This window comes from Scardinius erythrophthalmus, assembly GCF_964197995.2.
Source record: "Scardinius erythrophthalmus genome assembly, chromosome: 2".
NCBI classification, from domain to species: Eukaryota; Metazoa; Chordata; class Actinopteri; order Cypriniformes; family Leuciscidae; genus Scardinius; species Scardinius erythrophthalmus.
Genome location: NC_138222.1, coordinates 41160360 through 41181305, shown reverse-complemented (window position 1 = coordinate 41181305; position 20946 = coordinate 41160360). Strand labels below are relative to the sequence as shown.

Below are 20946 nucleotides of genomic sequence, written 5' to 3'. Positions count from 1 at the left end.
AATGACACATGTGGTTTCTCATGTGTGTGTATATGTGTGTCTACTCTATATGTGTGAGAATGTTTGCTAGCAACAAGCATGTTTAGCTGAGGCTAGGGAAAGTAAAACTGATGAGAAAATGTCTGACTGTGTGTACGGATGCCCAGTCTAGTGTGGAGCCAGTCCGTCTGCCGGCCGACTGCCCTCCTGGAGACTCGAGAACATCCGATCCTCCTGTGGAGGGAGAGAGAGAGAGAGAGAGAGAGAGAGAGAGAGAGAGAGAGAGAGAGAGAGAGAGAGAGAGAGATAGAGAGAGAGAGAGAGTGGGAGAGAAGGCTGGCTAGGGTGGAGAACATCCTAACACTTTTTTTGCAATATCAAATTTGTCACATTATGTAAAAATTACATTAATATTCAGCCCCCTTCTGACATTCTGTTGACTAAAAGTAACATTGCACCTACATGTCAACTATTAGTGAACTGTTAGGGGTAGGGTTAGGGTTAGTAGAATAAGGGGTTAGAGTTAGTAGATCAGATTACTTTTTTCAAGTAACAAGTAAAGTAATGCATTACTTTTAAATTTACAACAAAAATATCTGAGTTACTTTTTCAAACAAGTAGGCATAACACATGTTCCCATTTACTGACTTGCAGCTCTCCTGTCCCCATGTTGAGAGAAGGTGCAGAGGTGTTGTGTGTGCTGTGTAAATATGATGATTATTGTAGTTCTAGACTAAATATGAGCAGGCAATTATTCATCTCACTTGCACAAAAACAGATTCAGTATTCCTTAAAATCAATAAAAACAGTAAAAAGCAAACTCAGAATATGATGCAAATTCTGCAAACCTGCAATAATTAAATATGTAAAATAACACAAATATAAGGGCCTGTCTTTTACCTGGAAAATCTTGTATTTCCAATAAGACAAAGGAAATACATTTCAAAATTTTACATAAAATACCTGTCAATTCTAAAAAAATTAAATATTTGGACATTGACATCTTTTGTTATTTTTTGTAAACAAGCAGAGGAGACATTTGCACATTTGTTTTTTGGTTGCCCTATTTCCAAACAACTTTTTGTCTGTCACATGATTCTGCCATTTCAGTTAAAAAAAATGTATATGCATGACAGAAACTGATATACAGTCAGACACCTTCTAACCCAACAATCCAGAATAGAATAGAAATAGCCTAAGTTTAACACTGAATTTTCACATATAACTATATATTAAAAAGTTCAGTTAGTTGATCAAATGAGAAAGTGCTAGTGATGAATGAAAAACTACAAAAATAGTTCTAAAAGATAATAGTCACCCACTGAGACACACACCACAATGAGCCCATCAGGAATAAAATGAAGAATGGATTGTCTTCTTTATATATCACTGTGTGTCTGATAAACACTGGAGCTGAACAGCAGAACTGTGTCTGGCTCCATGGGGACCATATTGATTTCTCTGCTGCAGAGCTATTGACAGGAAATGCTGGACGCTCTACAGTAGCTCAGTCTTTCGTAAAGTACACAGTTTATACTGGAAAAAAAAATACCATGCAAGCCTATGAAAATATAATAATTCAAAATTATATGATAAAGCAAAGGAAAGTAAAACCACCTCCATAATCAGATACTCATCCAACGGTTTGGGGTAACCTATTCAAACTGCGTTTGAGATTTAAAAGAGAGTGGGGGCATAGATGAGAGGACTTTCAAAACAAGGTGAAAGGGTAGGGAAATGGTTTTGGCTGTGTTTTGGGATCTGGGTCTAGCAGTGTTGTGTCTGAAGGATGTTTAAGGAGAGGGCCGTCCCGAGCCAGGCTTCCAGTCTCACTATAATTACTACAGTGGCTGACAGACATAGTGCTTAAAGAAACAAAACAGAGACAGGATTAGGAATAAACACCAGTACGCCTACACGCAGAGAAACTCTACACACATCACACACACAATTCACCCTTTTCCCTTCATTTAAATCATTCAGCAGTCCATATAACTCTTAGATTATTTAAAGTCAATGTATGTATGTATTATACATACATACATTGACTTTAAATAATCTAAGAGTTATATGGACTGCTGAATGATTTAAATGAAGGGAAAAGGGTGAAAGAAAATAAAGGCTAAATATTATATTTAGATAATTACCTGATGACAGAATGATTTATGGAGCTGTCTACTCTAATTTCTATTCTTATTTATCCATTTTGTTGTTGAGACTGTATGGGAATAAAGAGAAAGAAAGGGGGACATGTGGGAAATAAATTCAAATCAGCTAATATGTAATTAAATGTCTTATGTGACGTCATCATGGCGCCTCTCTGCATCTGCTTCTCTTCCTAAGGGCCTCACAGCTCTATTATGCTATTGAGATCCTTTCAAGCCTTAAAGGCTTATTCCATGAATTTAACAAGCAGTAACTTTACAGTGGTGATTTAACAAAAATGTATCATTTTAGATATCCGACTGATATCCGAATGTATCTTCAGCCAAACCAAGATACACAATTTAATTACATTAGGCATCTAAAAAAAGGCAACAATGTACAGCATGTTGTAGTCAAACTGGGTGTATAGAACATGCTCTAGGAAAATCAACTCTGTTTACACAAAGGGCAAATATTTGAGCTGATTCTTTGCAAGTTGCACAAAATAAATCCCAAACTGGTGAGATCTGGTGCAGTTGAAACCGAATTAGAGCAGCACTGGCTGAGCCAAAATCACCACATTCACTCAGAAATCCAGTTCACTGTGAGGTCAGCCCACCATGGAGTTAAAAACACCACGGCTAGAAACCAGAGCCATTCCGACAGAGATCCTGCTTCCAGAATATGACAAATGAGATCAATTAGAGAAATAAAACTAAAAACACTGTGAGAGAACATACCATATTATTTGAGATGATTATGCTGTTTTATGCAGAAACACGTTAACCATTGAACCATGAGAAATGTGTGAGAAAGCAACAATGATTGAAAAAAAGTTGAACCTATCAAAATCCTCCATGAAAAGCAGCATAAACTCTTGAGAGGGCACACAAGCTGAATGCGAATGCCTTCATTCACAGGGGCTGTTTCCAGAATGATTTTTTCCGTTTCCCTTCACAGATATAAATGTTCAAAGGTGCTAGTTTTTCTCTTCTGTCTCCACAGTCATAATATGGTGTTCACAGAGCTGAAGAATGCGTCTGGAACTGGGCGGCCGGGGCTTCATGGCGCAGGGATAATGTCTATGTTGCTTTCTGGGAGTCCTGTTTTAAAAGGGATGAGGTGGGGCCAGGCAGACTGCTGAGTAAGCTAGCCGCTACGCGGTCGCCCTCTAGAACAAACAACGGCACTAAAAGAAAGCTTCCCTGGACCCTGATGTATTGCAACATTGGAAATGGAAAGCTGTGACACTTATGTGATGTGTGAGCATAGTAAAGTTCACTTTGTACTTAGAAAAAAAAATTTAATGAAATCGCTTCATTTTCCAGAAACTATCAGCGATTTTTGAGCTTGTATGAAGAATACTACATGCCCTGAAAAATTAAGTACTTGAGCTAATTGGACATTTTCAAATTATCTCTAGACAGCAACCTTGACACATATTTTTGATATGCAATAACATTTATAGTTTTATTCATGAAAATTAAACCAAACATCAAATATTTGTCAGCAAAGACAAAAGACCCAGTGATAAATTCATGAATGTAAACTCAGCATTGATTACAAGGGTGAAATTAAATTAGAGGTTTAGCTTTTTCTTAAAAAGCAGCCAGCAAAAACAGACAAAACACCTACACTGATATTAACCCTAGTAATATAATATAATGAAAGTGCTACATTTTTTTTTTTTTTGGCCATCTATTGGTTTTTTAAAGAAATATTATTTAAAGTTTTCATTAATAGTCCTATGTGTTTGTTTAAATCTGCAGCTACGTATTGCATCAACTGTGTGTACTGCCCTGACTGGATCATGCTGAAAATCTGCATATAATTTATAGTATACAACAAGACTCAATGTAAATTCCAAAAATGGCACATTTCAACACACAGAAATCCAAAGTGCATTTCTTTTGTTTTTATTTTCTCTGTCCATCCATAAAGACATTGCACCATACATAAATAATTGTTGTAAAAATGACTCCGTATTTACAAGTATTCCATATAATACGTTTATATAAAACTTTATATTAAATTTAGATAGATTACATTTGGGATTGTGGCTGTGGGTGTCTGAGCATTTGCAGTGAGTGTGTGCAGTATGTGGTAAGAATGTATATGTCTGCATTTGTTTGTGTGTATACATTATCTGTGGTTGTTGAGTAAAATCTCCAACCAACATGGACACGATGTAATGAACTGTCTGGAGTAGCATGGTCCCCAGCCCTTGGCAAAACTGATCCTCACACTGTTTGGGTCGTACGGCCCTTCCAGGTGCACCAAATCGCTGGGGGGTTGAATTTGGCACGACTTCTCATAGTCAAAAACCTTTATGGAGTAGCCTGGCATGACTCTCCTCACAGTCAAACTCAAGTAGGGGTGATGCTCCAGAGTTGGGGAATTCACAAAAATAGGGTGCTGACTGCGGTTGTAGGCCCAAACTCCATCTGGCTCTTTGCTGAGGAGGATGCCGTGTCCGATCTTGCCACGGGTGCGCTGGACGGAAGTGGAACGTGGAGAGAGGGGGAGCAGGCCCAAGCACAAGCCTGTACCCTGAGGTAGGTCATAGAAGATGCTAAGAGAGGCGTCGTGAACTGGGTACAGACGGCCCACGCGTGTGCGAAGCTCCCAGTATGCCACGTTACACCAGTGATTCTGTGCCAAGGTGGATGGAGACATACTGGCATCTGAGGAGTGAGAAAACAAATGTATGAAACACAAAAAAATACACTAACCAAAGTACATAAAGCACAATATAAAACAGAATACAAACATTTTTTCACAGTTTTTTTTAAGAAAAGTGCTGTCTGCGGTATTTTTTACAATTAGTTGGTCCAATTCATTGTAAAATCAAATAAAATATATATATATATATATATAAAAAAAAAAGTTTATGCTGATTAGTGAAAAAAAAAGTATTATTTAATTGATTATTATTATTATATTATATATCTTCCTACAACACTGGGTATACCAACGATTAGAACAATATAAAGCTATATTGTGTATTTTTGTAGTTCTGAAAGCCACTAGTGTGCCAGCGGAGTGTTCCTTAGCATTACCACACTTATTTCTACTGTAATGTGCTGTCATGACAAGCAATGTCAATGTTTTGACCACTCTCATATAAGCTCCCTTATTCTTTTTGATGTTACACAGAGCATATTCATTCACTAAATCTCCAATCCTATCAGGAGAGGATTCGAAACTGAAGAAGCAGCGACCCCCACTAACAGGCCCAAATCTGTCATCTCTGACTCTAACACCCCCCGCTTCTGCCTCAGCATTCCTCTCTCCCCGCGCGGGGCCGACTGGGGCCCCCTCTCCCCCTCCGAGGACCAGCATTCAGCTCTCTGACCACTCAGTGAAGGCTCGCGACCCCCTGACCCCCCAGCCGCCAGCCTATCCAGTCTGATTAAGTCAAACACAGACTGATGGCATTATTTTGCTTCACAGGCTCTATTGAGGGAGAAGATCTAAAGCCCTGGGCCTGTGCCCCCATTCTGCTCAGTCTCAACCCTCTCTGGCCCAAACAGACAATCAGAGGACACACTGTTAATGAAGTAAGTTTTGGGTACGGAAATGCACTGTCATTATCTTGGATTCTCTGGCCGCTGACTTAGTAGGCTATGTGCTTCCAAGTACATAAAAAACAGATATGCATGGAAAAGACCAAGACCAATTTCCATAGAGATTTGCATAAAATTACATTTCTTTCTTTTCTGGATTTAAAATAGATACAAAGGGAAAACCAGGCAAAACACCCATCAGAAGTCACTGAAAAGAATACAAACAATCTGCTTTTCAAAGAGTGCCTCATTAATGTTGAAGTTTAACTTTCTTAAATCTTACGCAAAGACATGGAAATTGAAATAAATAAGGAATAAACACATTTGCTGCCTAGTTTAATTCTGTAAGCAATGCTATTGTGTATGACAATGAGGTTTCAGGATCTCCTTTAAGTTTAAGTAAGTTACTCATATGCACTGTTTTGCATGCACAGTTGTTAGTGCCTGCAAAAGCATTCTTGTGTGCCTAGCCTAAACCAACACCACAAAATGAGAGGGGGGAGGAGAGGATGGAGTCTTGTGTGTCCTGCTATGCCAAATATTAGATCTCCCTCCACACATTAGACCCTTCCACCGAGCCAGTAAGTGGTGGGGGAGCTTAGAGGGGTGATAATGAAAATGCCACGACAAGAACCACCAGAGAACTCTATAACACTTCCAGTATTTTCACAGCTCTAGAATAATAGCAGCGGTCCAAATCGTTTGGCTCCAAAAGCAAGCTAACATCTTTCTTTCTGTGCATCTAAATCTACACTCTGAAATAACTCTTAAAGGGACAGTTCACCTGTACCTGCCCTCATTCCATTTCAAACCCCTTTTATTTATCCATTAAATAAAAGTCAATGGGATCCAGTGTTATTTTGGAGCCCATATACTTCAGAATTTCATAAAAATATCACTCCTTTGTGTTGTAAAGAAGAAAGTATGTCAAATTGGTTTGGAATAAGGGTGAGTAAATGATAACAGAATTTTCATTTTTGGGTGAACTGTCTCTCTATGCTACATTTTTAGTAAAATAATACATGTCAGTCAGGCATACATGCACAAATCCTTAAATTGGGGGACATATTTGTAGAAATGTCTCTCTTTTGCAAGTCATTTTGTTGTTCATTCCTCTGGATGATGAATTTGTGGTAAGAGAATTGACTGCATATTGATCCCTATCTAAGATGAAACTAATAGCTTTTGTCAGGATGAGAAAGCAAAATGATTTCTCCCTGTCACAATACTGAGGAGACACTGAGAGAAATATGCAGACAGACACACACAATCATGCATAAACATAATTACAATAAATCAGGCAAAAAACAAAAACAAAAGAAAAGAATAGATCTAAAAAGCCTAAACATGTGTCCCTTAAAAAGCGGGGGCAAATCATTTTCCAACAATTGATAGAGTCATTCTTTGTCAACATCTGCAAAGAATCTCTGCAGAGACAGGCAGGATTTCATTAGTTAAATTGCGTGTTGGCCTGCGCTCTGTCAGGAAGAGGGGAAGCCACAGCGAGGCCTGTAATTTAAACCTTATTTTAAAATGCGACTGGCTGGCTATGCCAGGGCTTGCATTGCAAAACTCAGCAGGAAGCATCAACATGAAAATAATGTAGGAAAGAACGTATGCGACACACCAAAAGGATCTTGTTCCTTGTCTTCAGAGCTTTATATGCAGGGTAATAATCAGCGCAGGACTGTAAGACTCACAGCAGATAAGAGCTCAGGAGGCCCTGAGTCCCCCAGTCAGCATCCTGACAAGACTGCCCATTGTTGCTCATAATCTAATTTTGACTCAGTGCTGAAAAGCTGCTGGATGACGTCTTTTAGCTGTTTGCATAAAGCTCATCTAGATATCATATTCAAACTGGAGACAGTCAATATCAATGAATGAATATTCAGAGGAAGGTGTAACATGTTTTCATCATATTAAAAATATCTTTAAACACAGAAGCGATTAAATGGAGAGAACCACAAACCACATGGGTGCATAATTGGACTATAGGAAAAAGATGAAGAAGGAAAGAGACAACAAAACAGATGTCTGCACATAGACAACATGCTTATCCTTCAAGAACCATATATATAAGAACCATAAGAACCTCACGACGTAAAGTTTGTGTGCGTGTTATATAACAAGCACAGAAACTTTACGTGGGGAAGTTATTATATGCACGGTAGAGAGAGGAATGCTTAGCTGACCAGTGCTAACAAAAATAGCATGGATAAGCAAAGCCATTTGACATGTTATCCTAATTAGCAGCTCTGAAAACAGCAAGGGCCAAACCAAAGCATCACATTCAGCATACACTAACGTTCAAAAGTTTGGGCTTCTTCTCTTATCTCTTAAAACAGGAATAGTTTGAAAAAATATTACAATATAAAATAACTTTCTCATTTTTTTTAATGTAAATGTGATGGCAAATCTGAATTTTCAGTCTACATACTACCAAATAATCCTTTAGTAAATGGATTGACGGCTCAATCAGACTGAAAAGCCTTCATGTAAACACCTTAATCGATCGGATTGAGCTCGATCCGAATGAAATTTCGATCGGATTCGAAGGGATGGTTTATTCCTTTTCTAATCTGATCGAGAGGACATGTAAACACTTAATCGGATTGAAAAACGAAGCTGGAAAGGACTGTGCAAGTGAAATGACGCAGAAATGGCGTAATGACGTATGACGCGTGGAACGAGCTGCAGTTGTTGTTAAATAAAGTATTATAAATGACTTTTGTGTTATTCTAAAATTCTCCTACCACTCATCATCTGTGAAGTGGAGCAGAACTAAGTCCCATCAGTCCTTACTTCAAACTCTCATCTGCAGACACTTTATTTTGGGCATGGGAAGAGGTGTTTTCACTGATTGAGAAATATAAGCAGCACGGCACAACAGTTTATGTGCTCGTCGTCTCCTAGTCAGGACCCGTCATAGCTTGTGTCATAAAAACGCGAACATCAAACCGATCACTTTATTTAGCGTTCATGTAAACACTACCATCGGATTCCTCAGACGGAATGAATTCATTCTGATTGAAACAAAAGGTGTGAATGTAAGCGTAGCCAGTGTCACGTGACATTATCCTTCAGAAATCATTTTAATATGGTGCTCAAGAAAACTTCTTATTATTATTCATGGTAGTCTCGACCCTCTCTGGCCCAAACAGACATCAGAGGACACACTGTTAATGAAGTAAGTTTTGTACGGAAATGCACTGTCATTATCTTGGATTCTCTGGCCGCTGACTTAGTAGGCTATGTGCTTCCAAATACATAAAAAACAGATCTGCATAAAATCTGCATTGCATTTTCTTTCTTTTCTTGGTTTAAAATAGATACAAAGGGAAAACCAGGCAAAATGCCTATCAGAAGTCACAGGAAAAAAATACTCAAAGAGTGAAATTTCAAAGAGTGCCTCATTAATGTTGAAGTTTAACTTTCTTAAATCTTATGCATAGACATGGAAATCTAAATAAATAAGGAATAAACACATTTGCTGCCTAGTTTAATTCTGTAAGCAATGCTATTGTGTATGACAATGAGTTTTCAGGATCTACTTTGACAAACCAATTTGACGTGTTGAATACTTAACCATGTTAACTTCTCTTCATGTTTATTTGATGAATATAAAGTTCAAAAGAACATCATTGATTCAAAGTAAAAAAATATTTTGCAACATTTTAATATTTTGAACTTTTGAATGGCAACCCAAACTTTTGAACAGTAGTGTAAATACACACCACTTGATTTTCAGGATCAACCAGAAAGTCTCAGTAATTATTGAATACTTTTCCCTCATTTAAATGCATTAATTTACTGAAGACTTGAACACCAACCTGAATAGTCCTGCGACATGCCACAGTGTGAACGCGTGGCTTCGGTTTCTATGTAAGGCAGCATTGGGAGGGAAGAATCTGCAAAATGACAAGACATAAAATTCAATCTTTTCTCATGACAAACAGAGTTAAACATCATACTTTATTTCAAGGAATCTTTGCTTACTCGAACTAAAGAAAACTAAATTACTTACTCAGTGGCTTGTGTTCTGGTAAGGGGGAGAGATGGGAGTATGGAGGAGGTGGTGTGTCTGAAAATAGGGAGAACTGAGTTAAGAGTTTTCTTTTGATTGAGAATACCTCCAAAACTGAACACATCTCTGATGCCTATTTGACCAGACCTAGATCTAAAGATTTAACACTGCGAAAGTGTTTGGCACAGATTCTCCAGCACTTTTACAGCCAATGAGAATGTTACCAGCTGGTATGAAAATTACAGGTGAAGAAGAGCCATCCATCAAAAAGACAATGAATGTGTCACCATGACCAAGAATGCATGGAATCCAATTAAAAGTGATCAGTTCTGAATCTCATTAGTACAGAGGGTGGAAACACTTTTGCTGACACAGTGAATAAAAAACTTCAGATGAAAAAATATGGAAAACACTTTATGTATCAGACTTTGCTTTAAAACTATTAATCACTTACATGACATCAATGTTGGACTGTAGTGACCATTTGTATGCATGACTAGTTCTCGTGTAGGACTAAAGCGCAAGTCATACTACTTTTATTCTTGATGTATGGTTTAGTTACTAAACCAGCATGCTACATTTTTACTCTATATTCTTTCTTGACCCTCCTCTAAGATTATTGTTCAATCAATTCTGTTCTCAATCTGCAACTGTTCATACACAATGTTAGGGCAGTGTTTTTGTGAATAGGGAGGGAGCAGAGAAATTGAGAATCCCAGAGGGACTCTAGTTGGGAATTCCACTTCCTGAACAGGAGTATCACTGTCCAACTCCCCTCCCAATCATTCACCCAGGCTTCACAAAAAAAAAAAAAAAAAAAAAAAAGTGTTATATCAGTACAAAGGACTTCATTTTGTGTTTTGCCTCATTTGATACTATACAGAAACAATTAAACCAGCCTAAGATGGTTTGCTGGTCTCAGCTAGCTTAAAATGGTCTTAACTGGTTAAAGATGGTCTCCTGGCTTAGGTCAATTTTTACTTCCAAAAAGTGCCCATAACTCATCTAAAAGCATCAAACAGACCAGCCTGGATCAGTGGGAAGAAACAGCAAAGAAGTTCAGTTTTTTCTGCAGGGTTGAAATTAAATTATTACAATTCAAAAGCATAGCAGATTGAACAAGAAAGTCATTATTGCCGTGACTAAAAACATTCACAGGGTTTCCTTACCATCTTTGACTGGTCCACAGAGGCGGCTGTAGTGATGGGGGTTGCAGCAGAGGGTCTGGCTCTCCTCTGCCCTGAAGCTTTGACAGTGACAGAGCGGTTTGAGGAGAGAGGAGAGCCGCAGGTCTGGCCATCGGAAAAGTCGACACAACAGGTACTGTGGAGATACCAGTTGACCTCCAATGCGCACTTCAGTCTGTGAAACCAGGACACAACCACTCGGCATCCCGCCTTGAGATTCCACAGCTTCCAATAAAACATCCAGAGACTTCTCTTTCAACTTTTTGAGAAACGCATAAGTGCACTTCTTGAGTTCTTGTTCGGTCACGGCACCATTTTTCAGTTCCCTGCCACTCAAACTGCTGTAGTTGTTGTGGTTCCTATGTTCCACGCGACAAGCAAGTCGGGTTTTGCCTCTGGGGAGGTCTTTAAACAAACAGCATGTCACCGTCCTGCCCTCGCTCCCCTCGTCGAGGGGTCCATCCTGTTCAATAAGGACCCCCGGTTCCCCGCGTTCCTCTACGCGTTTGCTGCAAGAGCCCGCATTGTTTCCCAGTGCGTATTCCGTTCTGGGGACCTTCTCTGGGTTGCTGTCACTCCAGTCATCCGGACCTCCATCGCCCCTCTCTTTACCAGCGGTGACCAAACGGCTTCTCCAGAGTCGCCGAACCAGACCCGAGCGTCTCGTCCTGAACATACGACAATTTAAACAGTTTGCATCCGTTTTTTCTATGTTTGGTCAGAACCGCGGGGACTCCAAACGGTCGTGCGCTCGCTGTCCGACATCAATGATCTGTGCTCACATACACAGCCGAGCAGAGCCTGAGCAAAGCCCAACATTAGACTCCACTGCTACAATATATCAACACTGTAGCAACGGGATGCCTGTAATCATAGTGCACTACGCGAGGAGCGGTGCATCCACTTTCTAAACATTCCCCGTCAACATGATAAACTTTATTATTGATAAACAACGCGAAATGCACGATATGCAGGAAAATTATTTCCGAAACAAACCTCCTTTTTCAAGAAAACCTCCTGCAGCAGTTTAATGACACCGAGCACATGAATGGATCTCACTATTATCCTTATTGACGTTTAACGCTCTATTCGCGGAAGAAAATGATCGTGTTGCGACGGCAAAGTGGTCGTTCCGGGTGGATATGGACATATAATGTCTTGAGGTTTCGTTCCGTGTTTCGTGCGAGATTAATGGGATTCTTCGATGGTTTCTTTCACCGTTTCACTCTCTTTCTTCTTCAGATACACACACACACGGGGCCCCTGAGGAGAGCAGTGGAGCCATTGGTTGATTCCCATCATGTGCTCGTCTAGACACTTTGGCGGCTGCGAGCCGCGCTGATTGTTGCGCAAACACAGTATCAAGTTTCCGAACTCTTAAAGGAGCAACATGTACCTCTGTGTGTGCGCGCGCTGTGCCTGCGACAGGAAACCAAAATGTTATGGCTGCAGTGATTGTGATTGTGCACGAAAAAACGTTATTGCAAGACACCAAAATGTTACTGCTGTAATGACTGTGATTGTGCAAGAAAAAGAAAACGTTGGCTATCACAAACTGCTACCTCTCAAAGTGGATATATCGCTAGTAAGACAAATAGTAGGCTACAACACTCATATTCAGAGCCGGATTAACGCAAAGGCAAACTAGGCACGTGCCTAGGGCCCGATTGGCGGGATGGGGCCCAGACAGAGGGACAAAAAAAAAAAAAAAAAAAAAAAAAAAATTAAATGTCCTATCTACAATTTATTTCAAAATGTAGCCTATTAATCAACTAAAAATAGTGACGATGTTTATCTTAACCATAGACTGTTACATTACGTCACATTAACGCCAGCCCATGACTGTAGAGGCGCCAGCCAGTTTAGTCCGAGGGGACGTCAGAGGCGATCAGAGGCGGTCAACGAACGCATCCATCAGGTGCTGAGTGCGAAGCAAAAGCAGAAATAGGCACGCAAAGAAGCACAGCTCGTAATGCAGGTCATCGATTTTGGTGTGATTGCAATGTATTTTAAATATAAACTTGTGGGCTACTGTAGATCAGCGTCATTTCTGGAAAAACCATTCACCGCTTTATGAGTTTAAAAGAGCGCGCGAGCGTCATTAACGTGCCCAGACGCGACGCTTTGAATTTGCGCGTACAATCAATGAATAACATCGCGTCCAGAGCTGACTAGTAAAAAAGCTACAAAAGTAAAAGACAAGACGTTTGTATTCAAAGTTAAAAAACCAACACACTGCAACATTTTTAAATGTTTCAAATAAAGGATCTCATATCTATGGGTCTATCTTCTATATTCTGATGCTGATGATTAGATAATACCCTGACATCATAGCCTATAGGAATATTAGTTTAGATTTTTTTTCCTGCTCAGTAGCGATCGTGTCTTTCTCTTCCACTTGATTTGTGTATAGCATATTTAAGGTAGCAATGCAATACATAATAACATATTACTGATATTAATAATATGACAATATCTGCAGTCAATATTGATTAAATGGGAGGGAAAAATCCTGCCCATAACGCAGAAAAATGATAAAAGCACGTTCATGATGTTCATCTACTGAAGTGGTATTCTGGAACTGTGAATAAACTGAATAAAACAGCAAAATAACAACAATAACAATAACATCTTCATTAAACAAAAAAAGAGATTAGCTTAGATAAAGTTTGATAGGCTACCAGTAAAAAGTCTGGACCCATTACTATTTTTAATGTTTTTGAAAGAAGTTTATTATTATGCTACAAGCCTGCATTTATTTGATCAAAAATACAGAAAAAAAAACAGGAATATTCAGCAAGGATGTGTTAAATTTATAAAAGTGATATTGAAGACTTTTTTAAAACAACTTTTTAATAATCAAAGAATCATGAAAAAAAGTATCACATGTTATAAAATAAATATTAAGCACCATTTCTAACATTTGATAATAAATCAGAATATTATAAAGTTTTCTGAAGGATCACGTGACACTAAATTCAGCTTTGCATCACAGAAATATATTTTAAAGTATAGCCTAGTAAAATAGAAAACCATTATTTTAAATTGTAATAATATTTCACTATATTATTTTTCTGTATTTTTGATCAAATAAATCCAGGCTTGATGAGCATAAGAGACTTCTTTCAAAAACATTACAAATAGTAATTTGTCCAAACTTATGTACTGTGTAAGTAAAAATATACTAAATTTAAAATTAAATGTTGTATAAATAAAAAGGTTAGGAATCATATTTGTTTCAAGTGTGTTTTATTGGGGGTGGGGGGCCTCCAACATGAATTTTGCCTAGGGCCTCCAAATGTCTAGATCCGGCCCTGCTCATATTTCAAAATAAATAATAAATAAAGTATTCTTTGGGGAACAATAAAAATCTTTGCATCATTAGCCTAATTTTTATTAAGTTCATTTTTATAATATAAATTATATGTTTTATATAAATACTACTAGTAGGCTACTGATTATTCTTATAATAGGCTAATTATTAATATAGAAACATTAACTTTTGAAATAACTGCATGCAAGACGAATTCACTTCATTTAACTTTAAGTTTATTCTACATCTTTTTTTGTTTCACACACACACACACACACACACACACACACACACACACACACACACACACACATCATGTCATGTGGTTCACTGAAACAAACATTAAGTAAAATGTTCTTATTTTTTCTTTTGCACATTTTTTTGCACGCATATTTTTGTGTAATTTTCATTTCACATATGTAATTAAGTAAACTCTACTTAACTAAGTTGGATATAATTAGCAAAGAAAATAAGTTATTTTAACTTGGCCATACAGTAAAAGGTTGAGTAATTTCTACTTAGTTGAAGTTTCCTAAACAATACTTTTTACTCAAACAATATAACACTGAACCAATGATAAAACTGAAAATACAGCTGGAAAACTGCAAAAAAAAAAAACCTTATTAATTATTTAAGCCCCAGTGCATGATGGGAGCACCACTCAAATTTATAACGCTGATATTTACACTTTAAATTCTACAAGCTTAAATTGAGTGCTAATATAGAATTTACTTTTGTCTTTTTACATTATCCAAACATTATTAACATTTACATTATCCAAAATAATTTGGATAATTATATATATTATATATAAATTTTTTGGTCCCCATGAGAAAAACAGCTTATAAATCATACTAAGTGATGTGTTTTTGAAAATCTAAAAATGCAGAAAGTTTTATGTGATGGGTAGTTTTAGGGTTAGGGGGATAGAATATACCGTTCAGTATAAAAATCATTATGTCTATGGAAAGTCCCCATTCATGAAAACCCAACATATGTGTGTGTGTAGTCAGAAGTCTGGATAAACCCATATGATATTCTTTATTACTTTGAGAATTTGCAATTTGTATTAAACATTTTTTTTTCTGCACTAGTGAATGATATTTAGCATAGATAACAGACATTCAGAATGATGAAGACTTTGCCCATTATGTAAATGTTGCAAACTTTTGCAAATTGTCAACATCAAGAGCAAACTGCATTTGCTCTTACACTCCTACTTCAGTGGCAGAATCCTTAGGCTTTCTCCCTTCACTTATCAGAGGGAGTGATAACTGTTGTAGCCTGCATGGCGTCAGGCTAATAATTGCAGCTACTCCCATGAAGTCTCTTAGATAATCTATCAGCAGAGGTCTGGAGCAGAGACGGAGAGACCAGCACCAAACTACCACCCAAAATAACCCCAGTCCTTACAGTCCAGACAGACGTGGTCCTGTTGATGGGGTCTAGCAAGACCCAACAGGAATAGCATGTCAACAAGCCCCTTACTCCGAATGGACTTTAGGGAGAAAGGCAAGACAGTGGGAGACAGAAAGGACGGCACTCAGATCCCCTCAAGGCCTTTCCTTGGGCCCATACTCCATACTAGATGGCACTGTTTGGATACTGCTCAAATTCTCCAGACTAGAGAGACAAAAACATAGTAAAAAAAAGGGCTAGTGAGTTGAGCTTAGATGGAATGAGTTTAAGAAAAAATCCTTACATTACACAATGTAAAGATGTTTTAGCAGTTTTGTAAGTTGCTGATTTGTGACTGCTGGTGTGGTCTATGTTGTAGCCACAGACAGACATTAGCAGTGCAATCTGTCTCCTGTGGAAGATTCTGGAAGTCAAAACAGAGTTTCGGCAAGGAAAACCTCATTTATGGTGAAGACAAGGAGACAGCCAGAGACTTAAATGAATGTCTGCTGTGTAGATGTGACAGATGTTTCTACGTGGCAGGAGTATGCGCATAAAAAACCCAACTATGGAATATCCTTAACAAAAGCAGACTGTGAAGTTTTCTTCTGAAAATTGTAATATAATGTCAACTTGTACTGTTTGGAAACTTTTTATGTGTAGTTGCTGGTTGTTTTGATGAATATATTATTGTGTGCATTATAGCATCAAGGCATCAGTGTGTGTGGAGGGTGTGTGAGTTGCTGTGTCATTCATCTCACATCCACTGTGGCTGCTTCTCACTAAAACCAATGAAAAATTGATGGACAGTTTATGGTCATTGAAGACATAAATAAAATCATATTTAATGAATTAACATTAATGTTCATAAAACATCAACATTAGAATTTGTAGCTCTGTATTTTAGATTTAAAAATGTTTGCACAAAATTTCAGAACCTGGCACACAACTAATTGAATGAGGTTCCTGCTGATATCTTTTAACACTGATGTCCATTGTGATGGACATTAAACTTAAAAAAATAAATTGAGTTCTGAAACTCTGAAAGATCTTCAAAATAACTTTGAATATTTTCACTTATTAAGTTTATATTAGGTGAAAGTTGACGAGGCTGCCATGAACATAAATCTGCATATAAAAGATTAAAAAGGGGCTCCTCTTCCTCCTGTCTAGTTGGTTAGCTTGTCTTTTGAGATGCCTGAAGCTTAATCAGATTAAATTAGGGGTCATATCTTCATTGTGATTGGTTGATCAGAAACAGTCAGTGACCAGGCATTACTCATATTTTAAAAACATAAAATATTATTGGTTTAAATAAAAAAAAACATGTGATGTCCAATCCAATGACTGCAGGGTCTGAAGGGGTTAATAAAGGAGGCACGCACATTTATGTGATGTTGCTTTTATATGACAATTAAAAAACCTTTTTTTAATTCAATATTTTGTGTGCTTTTGCTGCAAAACTGTATCAAAGAAAGAAACCACAGAACCTTTGCAACACACTGTTGTGGCATTTGATTCCTGAATCAGTCAGTGTTTTTGAACGAATCAGTAGAGTTAATGATTCAATGACACATTGTGTTGTTCCGGAATTATTCCCTTTTTTTAAATGACTTTCTCATACAGTCACTTGCTTTGCTCCTCAATGAATTAGAGTTCCCATTCAGTCTGTTCACTCGGAGCAACTCATGACTATGGGATATCGCCATCTTCTGAAGACACCTTTATTCACGCCTGAAAGGCCAATGACGCATTACGACGTGGGCGAGGCCACCTGCACACAGCATATAAATACAGTATGCCGTGCTGTTAGAACACCATCACGCCACATTTTCGCAAAAAGAAAAGCCCACAGTGGTGATTTCTTGTAGAAACTAATGCAGAAAGAGCAAGCTTTTAGCAACAAGTTTAGCTTTGTTAACAAAGGGCTAATAAGTTTTTCTCAAGCAAAATGTTCAAACATGCCACATTCACAAGAAAACCCATGGTGGTGACACTTGTTGAAGGAAAAGACATAAAAGAGAAGTTTTTAGCTCTAGTTTAACACAGCTAACAAATGGCTAATAAACCTTTTCACGAGACATATCTAAACAGAAGTTCTGTCCTATGGCATGTGGGTGTTTATGGTATACTCAAGGACTGTCAGTGTCCAGTGTGTTTGGAATTGTCCGCGCTAGGCTGGATCTCTCCAACCCTAATGCACGTGTGCTGTGCACTGCTGGCAGCTCTATCGTTCCGCTCGAGCGGCGTGTAGCACGTGCTTAGCAGGGCAGTGGCTGAACACGGTCCGCTCCTGTTTTCGGGTGCTAATCCAAATGCAGTGATCGCCATTTTTGGATGATCGTGTGGAGGTCGAGAAGTGTTGGTGTAGTGTTCACAGCATGTTTCCTCTAGCTGCCCTGAGTCTGAGCGGAACAAAGACATGGTACGCGAGCATCATGATGTTGCTGTTAAGGACACTGTGATGTTTTTCCCTATGCAGGGACCTGCTGTCCCAGGTGGGAGGCAGATTCTGCACCCTCGGCCGGAACGGTGCTCTCTAGAGGCCTATCTGTTGAGAAAGGGAGAATCTGATTGTAGCTACAATACAGAGCGCTTGCATTCTGAAGTGTGTTGCGTTGTGTTAAAGCAGTGTTTATTTGAAGCTTGGTGCGAGCAAAGATCTGTATCGCCGTATCAGTACCCGATTGAGGGGATACTGTTATCTTTTCTGAAGGAAAGTCAGTCCCATTCCACGCTGGAAGGTTATTGGACAGCCATTTTGGCTTTTCATGAGGGTATTAATTGTGCTGCGCCAAAGCGCGCACCTGCTTGCCTTTCGGTTCCTTAAAGGCCCAGGTAAACTTAATTTTTCTATCCGTCTCGCGCATAGTCGAGAGTGCAAGTCTACTCATTTGGCTGCATGGGTGTAAAGACACTTTCGGCGCATGCGCACTTTGTGGATGTTGTTTTCAAGTGCTTTGGTTTTCAAGTGGTCTCTCTCCTCTCCACCTATAGCTGGTGTGTGTTGAGCGCACTGGCACCGTTGTACTGTGGCTGCCGAAGCATCATCCAAGTGGATGCTGCACACTAGTGTTTAGGAGAGACCCCTAACATGATTGTAAAGCGCTTTGGGTGTACAGCAGTAAATAGGCAACAAGCTATAAATACCTCTTCATTATCACTCACACATGCACTGTTGTACCAGATATCCGCGGGCTCTCCTGATGGTGATGATTACGTCACATGGACAGTGCGTGGGCTGTCGTGGAACTTCCGCGTTTTGCGCACAGTTGAGTTTGTGAGCATTTCAAAGTATACTACTTTGGCTGTGAGTGTGAAAAGACACGTTTGCCGCGCAAGCACTTGCTAGTGGACTATGTTCCAAAGCGATCAAGTCGCTCATACATGCGCTGTTGTACACACACAGTGGACCCGCCTGTTGATCTAAATTATGTTGCGTGGACGGTGTATACAGCTAAAGTATACTTTGGGCTTTAAGGGGCTCGGCGTATTTAGGCTCGTTACAAGATTTAATGGTGCTGTCCTGACCTGATGGTAGGTCTGGAAGGATATGTGTGAACCTCCATTTGAGCCTTTATAATCCTTGAATAGAAGGATGCTGGCCTGTCGTTGATACTGGCATCAGCAAAGCAAGATGGTGTTCTTCATGCGCTATTGGTGCATCCCTTTTTCATCCAATTTGCAAATACACCTAAAGTCATGTCAAGAGTGTGCTCTTGTTCGAGCTACCCACCCTGTAAAATCTCTGACTCAGAGGAAGACAGGAGAATTGCTTCGTGCCCTGTGCAAGTTGTATGCAGGTACACTGGGCAGATGCAGGCTATGCACTCGTCTGACCAGCCTTTTTGTCATGTTTTCCAACTCGGCCAGTGTGAAGCTGCTATCTTAAGCAACATATTTCGCATAGGATTGTAAAAAGCTATGTCTATATTTAAAGAGTTGGTTCTGCCTGGAGGGGTGTGTGCACTCTATGAGGGCATAGAAATGTCATGGGCAAGATTTTCGTGCGGATGCCAGCTGGTCGTCATTGCGTACGTTTGTCCGGTTAGATGTTACTGCAGCGACGGTAGCTCAGTCCGTGCTCACTGCAGGGTATTTTTAACCAGGGGCCTTCTTTCTCTTGAAAAAGGGATAATTGGCGGTGGAGGTCCCTTCCGTCTAGTTCAGCGACATGGCGGGGTGTGAATATATTTCCCATAGTCATGTGTTGTACCGAGTGAACCGACTGAATGGGAACGTTGAGTTATGCATTTAAGTATAACTACTGTTCCAAGAAGGAGGGAAACGAGGTACAACACCTCTGAGCCTCACGCAGTCGGAGGCTCTGTGAAAAGCTGGCCTGAACAAAGGTAATGACGCATACCACTGAAATGCTGTGGGTAGATGGCCCCGCCCACGTCGTCATGCGTCATTGGACTTTCAGGTGTTGATATTAGCAGTGGGTAATAAAGGCCTTCTGAAGCAAAGCGATGAGTTTGTATATGAAAAATATTCATATTTAAAACTTTATAAAGTAAAATAACTAGCTTCCGGCCAAACGCAGTCTACTTGCACAACTTACGCAACTTGTGAGGTCGGACGGGCGTAGTGTAAAAATCAGCAGTACGCCGCATGACTCGCATTAGTTGCACTTTAGGCGCAAGTAGACTGCGTATGGCCATTTGGCCAATGGCAAGAGTGATAAGATTGTTTGGCCGTTAAGCAGATGGCACAAAAGCGCAATATCCCATAGCCATGTGTTGTACTTCGTTTCCCTCCTTCTGGGAACAGTAGTTATATTTATAACTCAACGTTTTTAAATTAATCAGTTTTGTGAATAATTTAAATGACACACTCCTAAATACAGTCACTTGCTGCCACTTACTGGCATTACAATATATGAAGAAGAGTAACTGAAAAGCTAGACCAGGGCGTGCTAGACCAGAAAGTGGCCATGAAAGAAAACTTGTCACTGCAGGTTGTCACTTTTATTTTACATAAGCCAGTGATTGAATTAAATGTATTTTGTATGAAAAATAAAAAACCCTCAAAATCTAAATTCTTGTATAACTAAACAGCATATGAGGAGTACGCAATTCAAAGATTTCCTCTTTGAATATACAACAGTCTCTGCATTGCAAAGCTGACTCCTTCCATTCATTTAGTGTGCTTTTAAAGCCTGTTGTTGCCTCTGTGAGGAAAAGAGAATATCTGAGAACCCGAGGAAGGAAGTAGGCTGAAAACAGAGGAAAGGGAGAGAAACTCAGCGAGATCAGGCCACTCTGTTGCTATAGCTGATTGTACTCTAGTCTAGTCTCAGAGCGCCTGGCGCCGACGGAGCGGGCCATAAAC

General features: G+C 39.2%; 1 protein-coding gene across 1 annotated transcript; it reads right to left on the bottom strand.

Annotated features, from left to right (window-relative positions):
• Nucleotides 1–2850: 2850 nt before the first annotated feature.
• smad6a (SMAD family member 6a) lies at nt 2851–12213 on the bottom strand. Its single transcript, XM_081352042.1, has 4 exons — nt 10884–12213; nt 9715–9771; nt 9521–9598; nt 2851–4808 (listed from the first exon to the last, which is right to left on the bottom strand). The coding sequence occupies exons 1-4, from the start codon at nt 11575–11577 to the stop codon at nt 4267–4269; spliced, it is 1371 nt and encodes a 456-aa protein (XP_081208168.1). The 5' UTR covers nt 11578–12213; the 3' UTR covers nt 2851–4266.
• Nucleotides 12214–20946: the final 8733 nt, after the last annotated feature.

Excerpts from the sequence above, each read along its gene's own strand:
- smad6a (XM_081352042.1), bottom strand. The coding sequence starts at position 11,577 with ATGTTCAGGACGAGACGCTCGGGTCTGGTTCGGCGACTCTGGAGAAGC. Across the intron at positions 9,772-10,883 it reads CTGTGGACCAGTCAAAGATG|ACACACCACCTCCTCCATAC; the intron begins GTAAGGAAACCC and ends CCCTATTTTCAG. Across the intron at positions 9,599-9,714 it reads ACCAGAACACAAGCCACTGA|ATTCTTCCCTCCCAATGCTG; the intron begins GTAAGTAATTTA and ends GTCATTTTGCAG.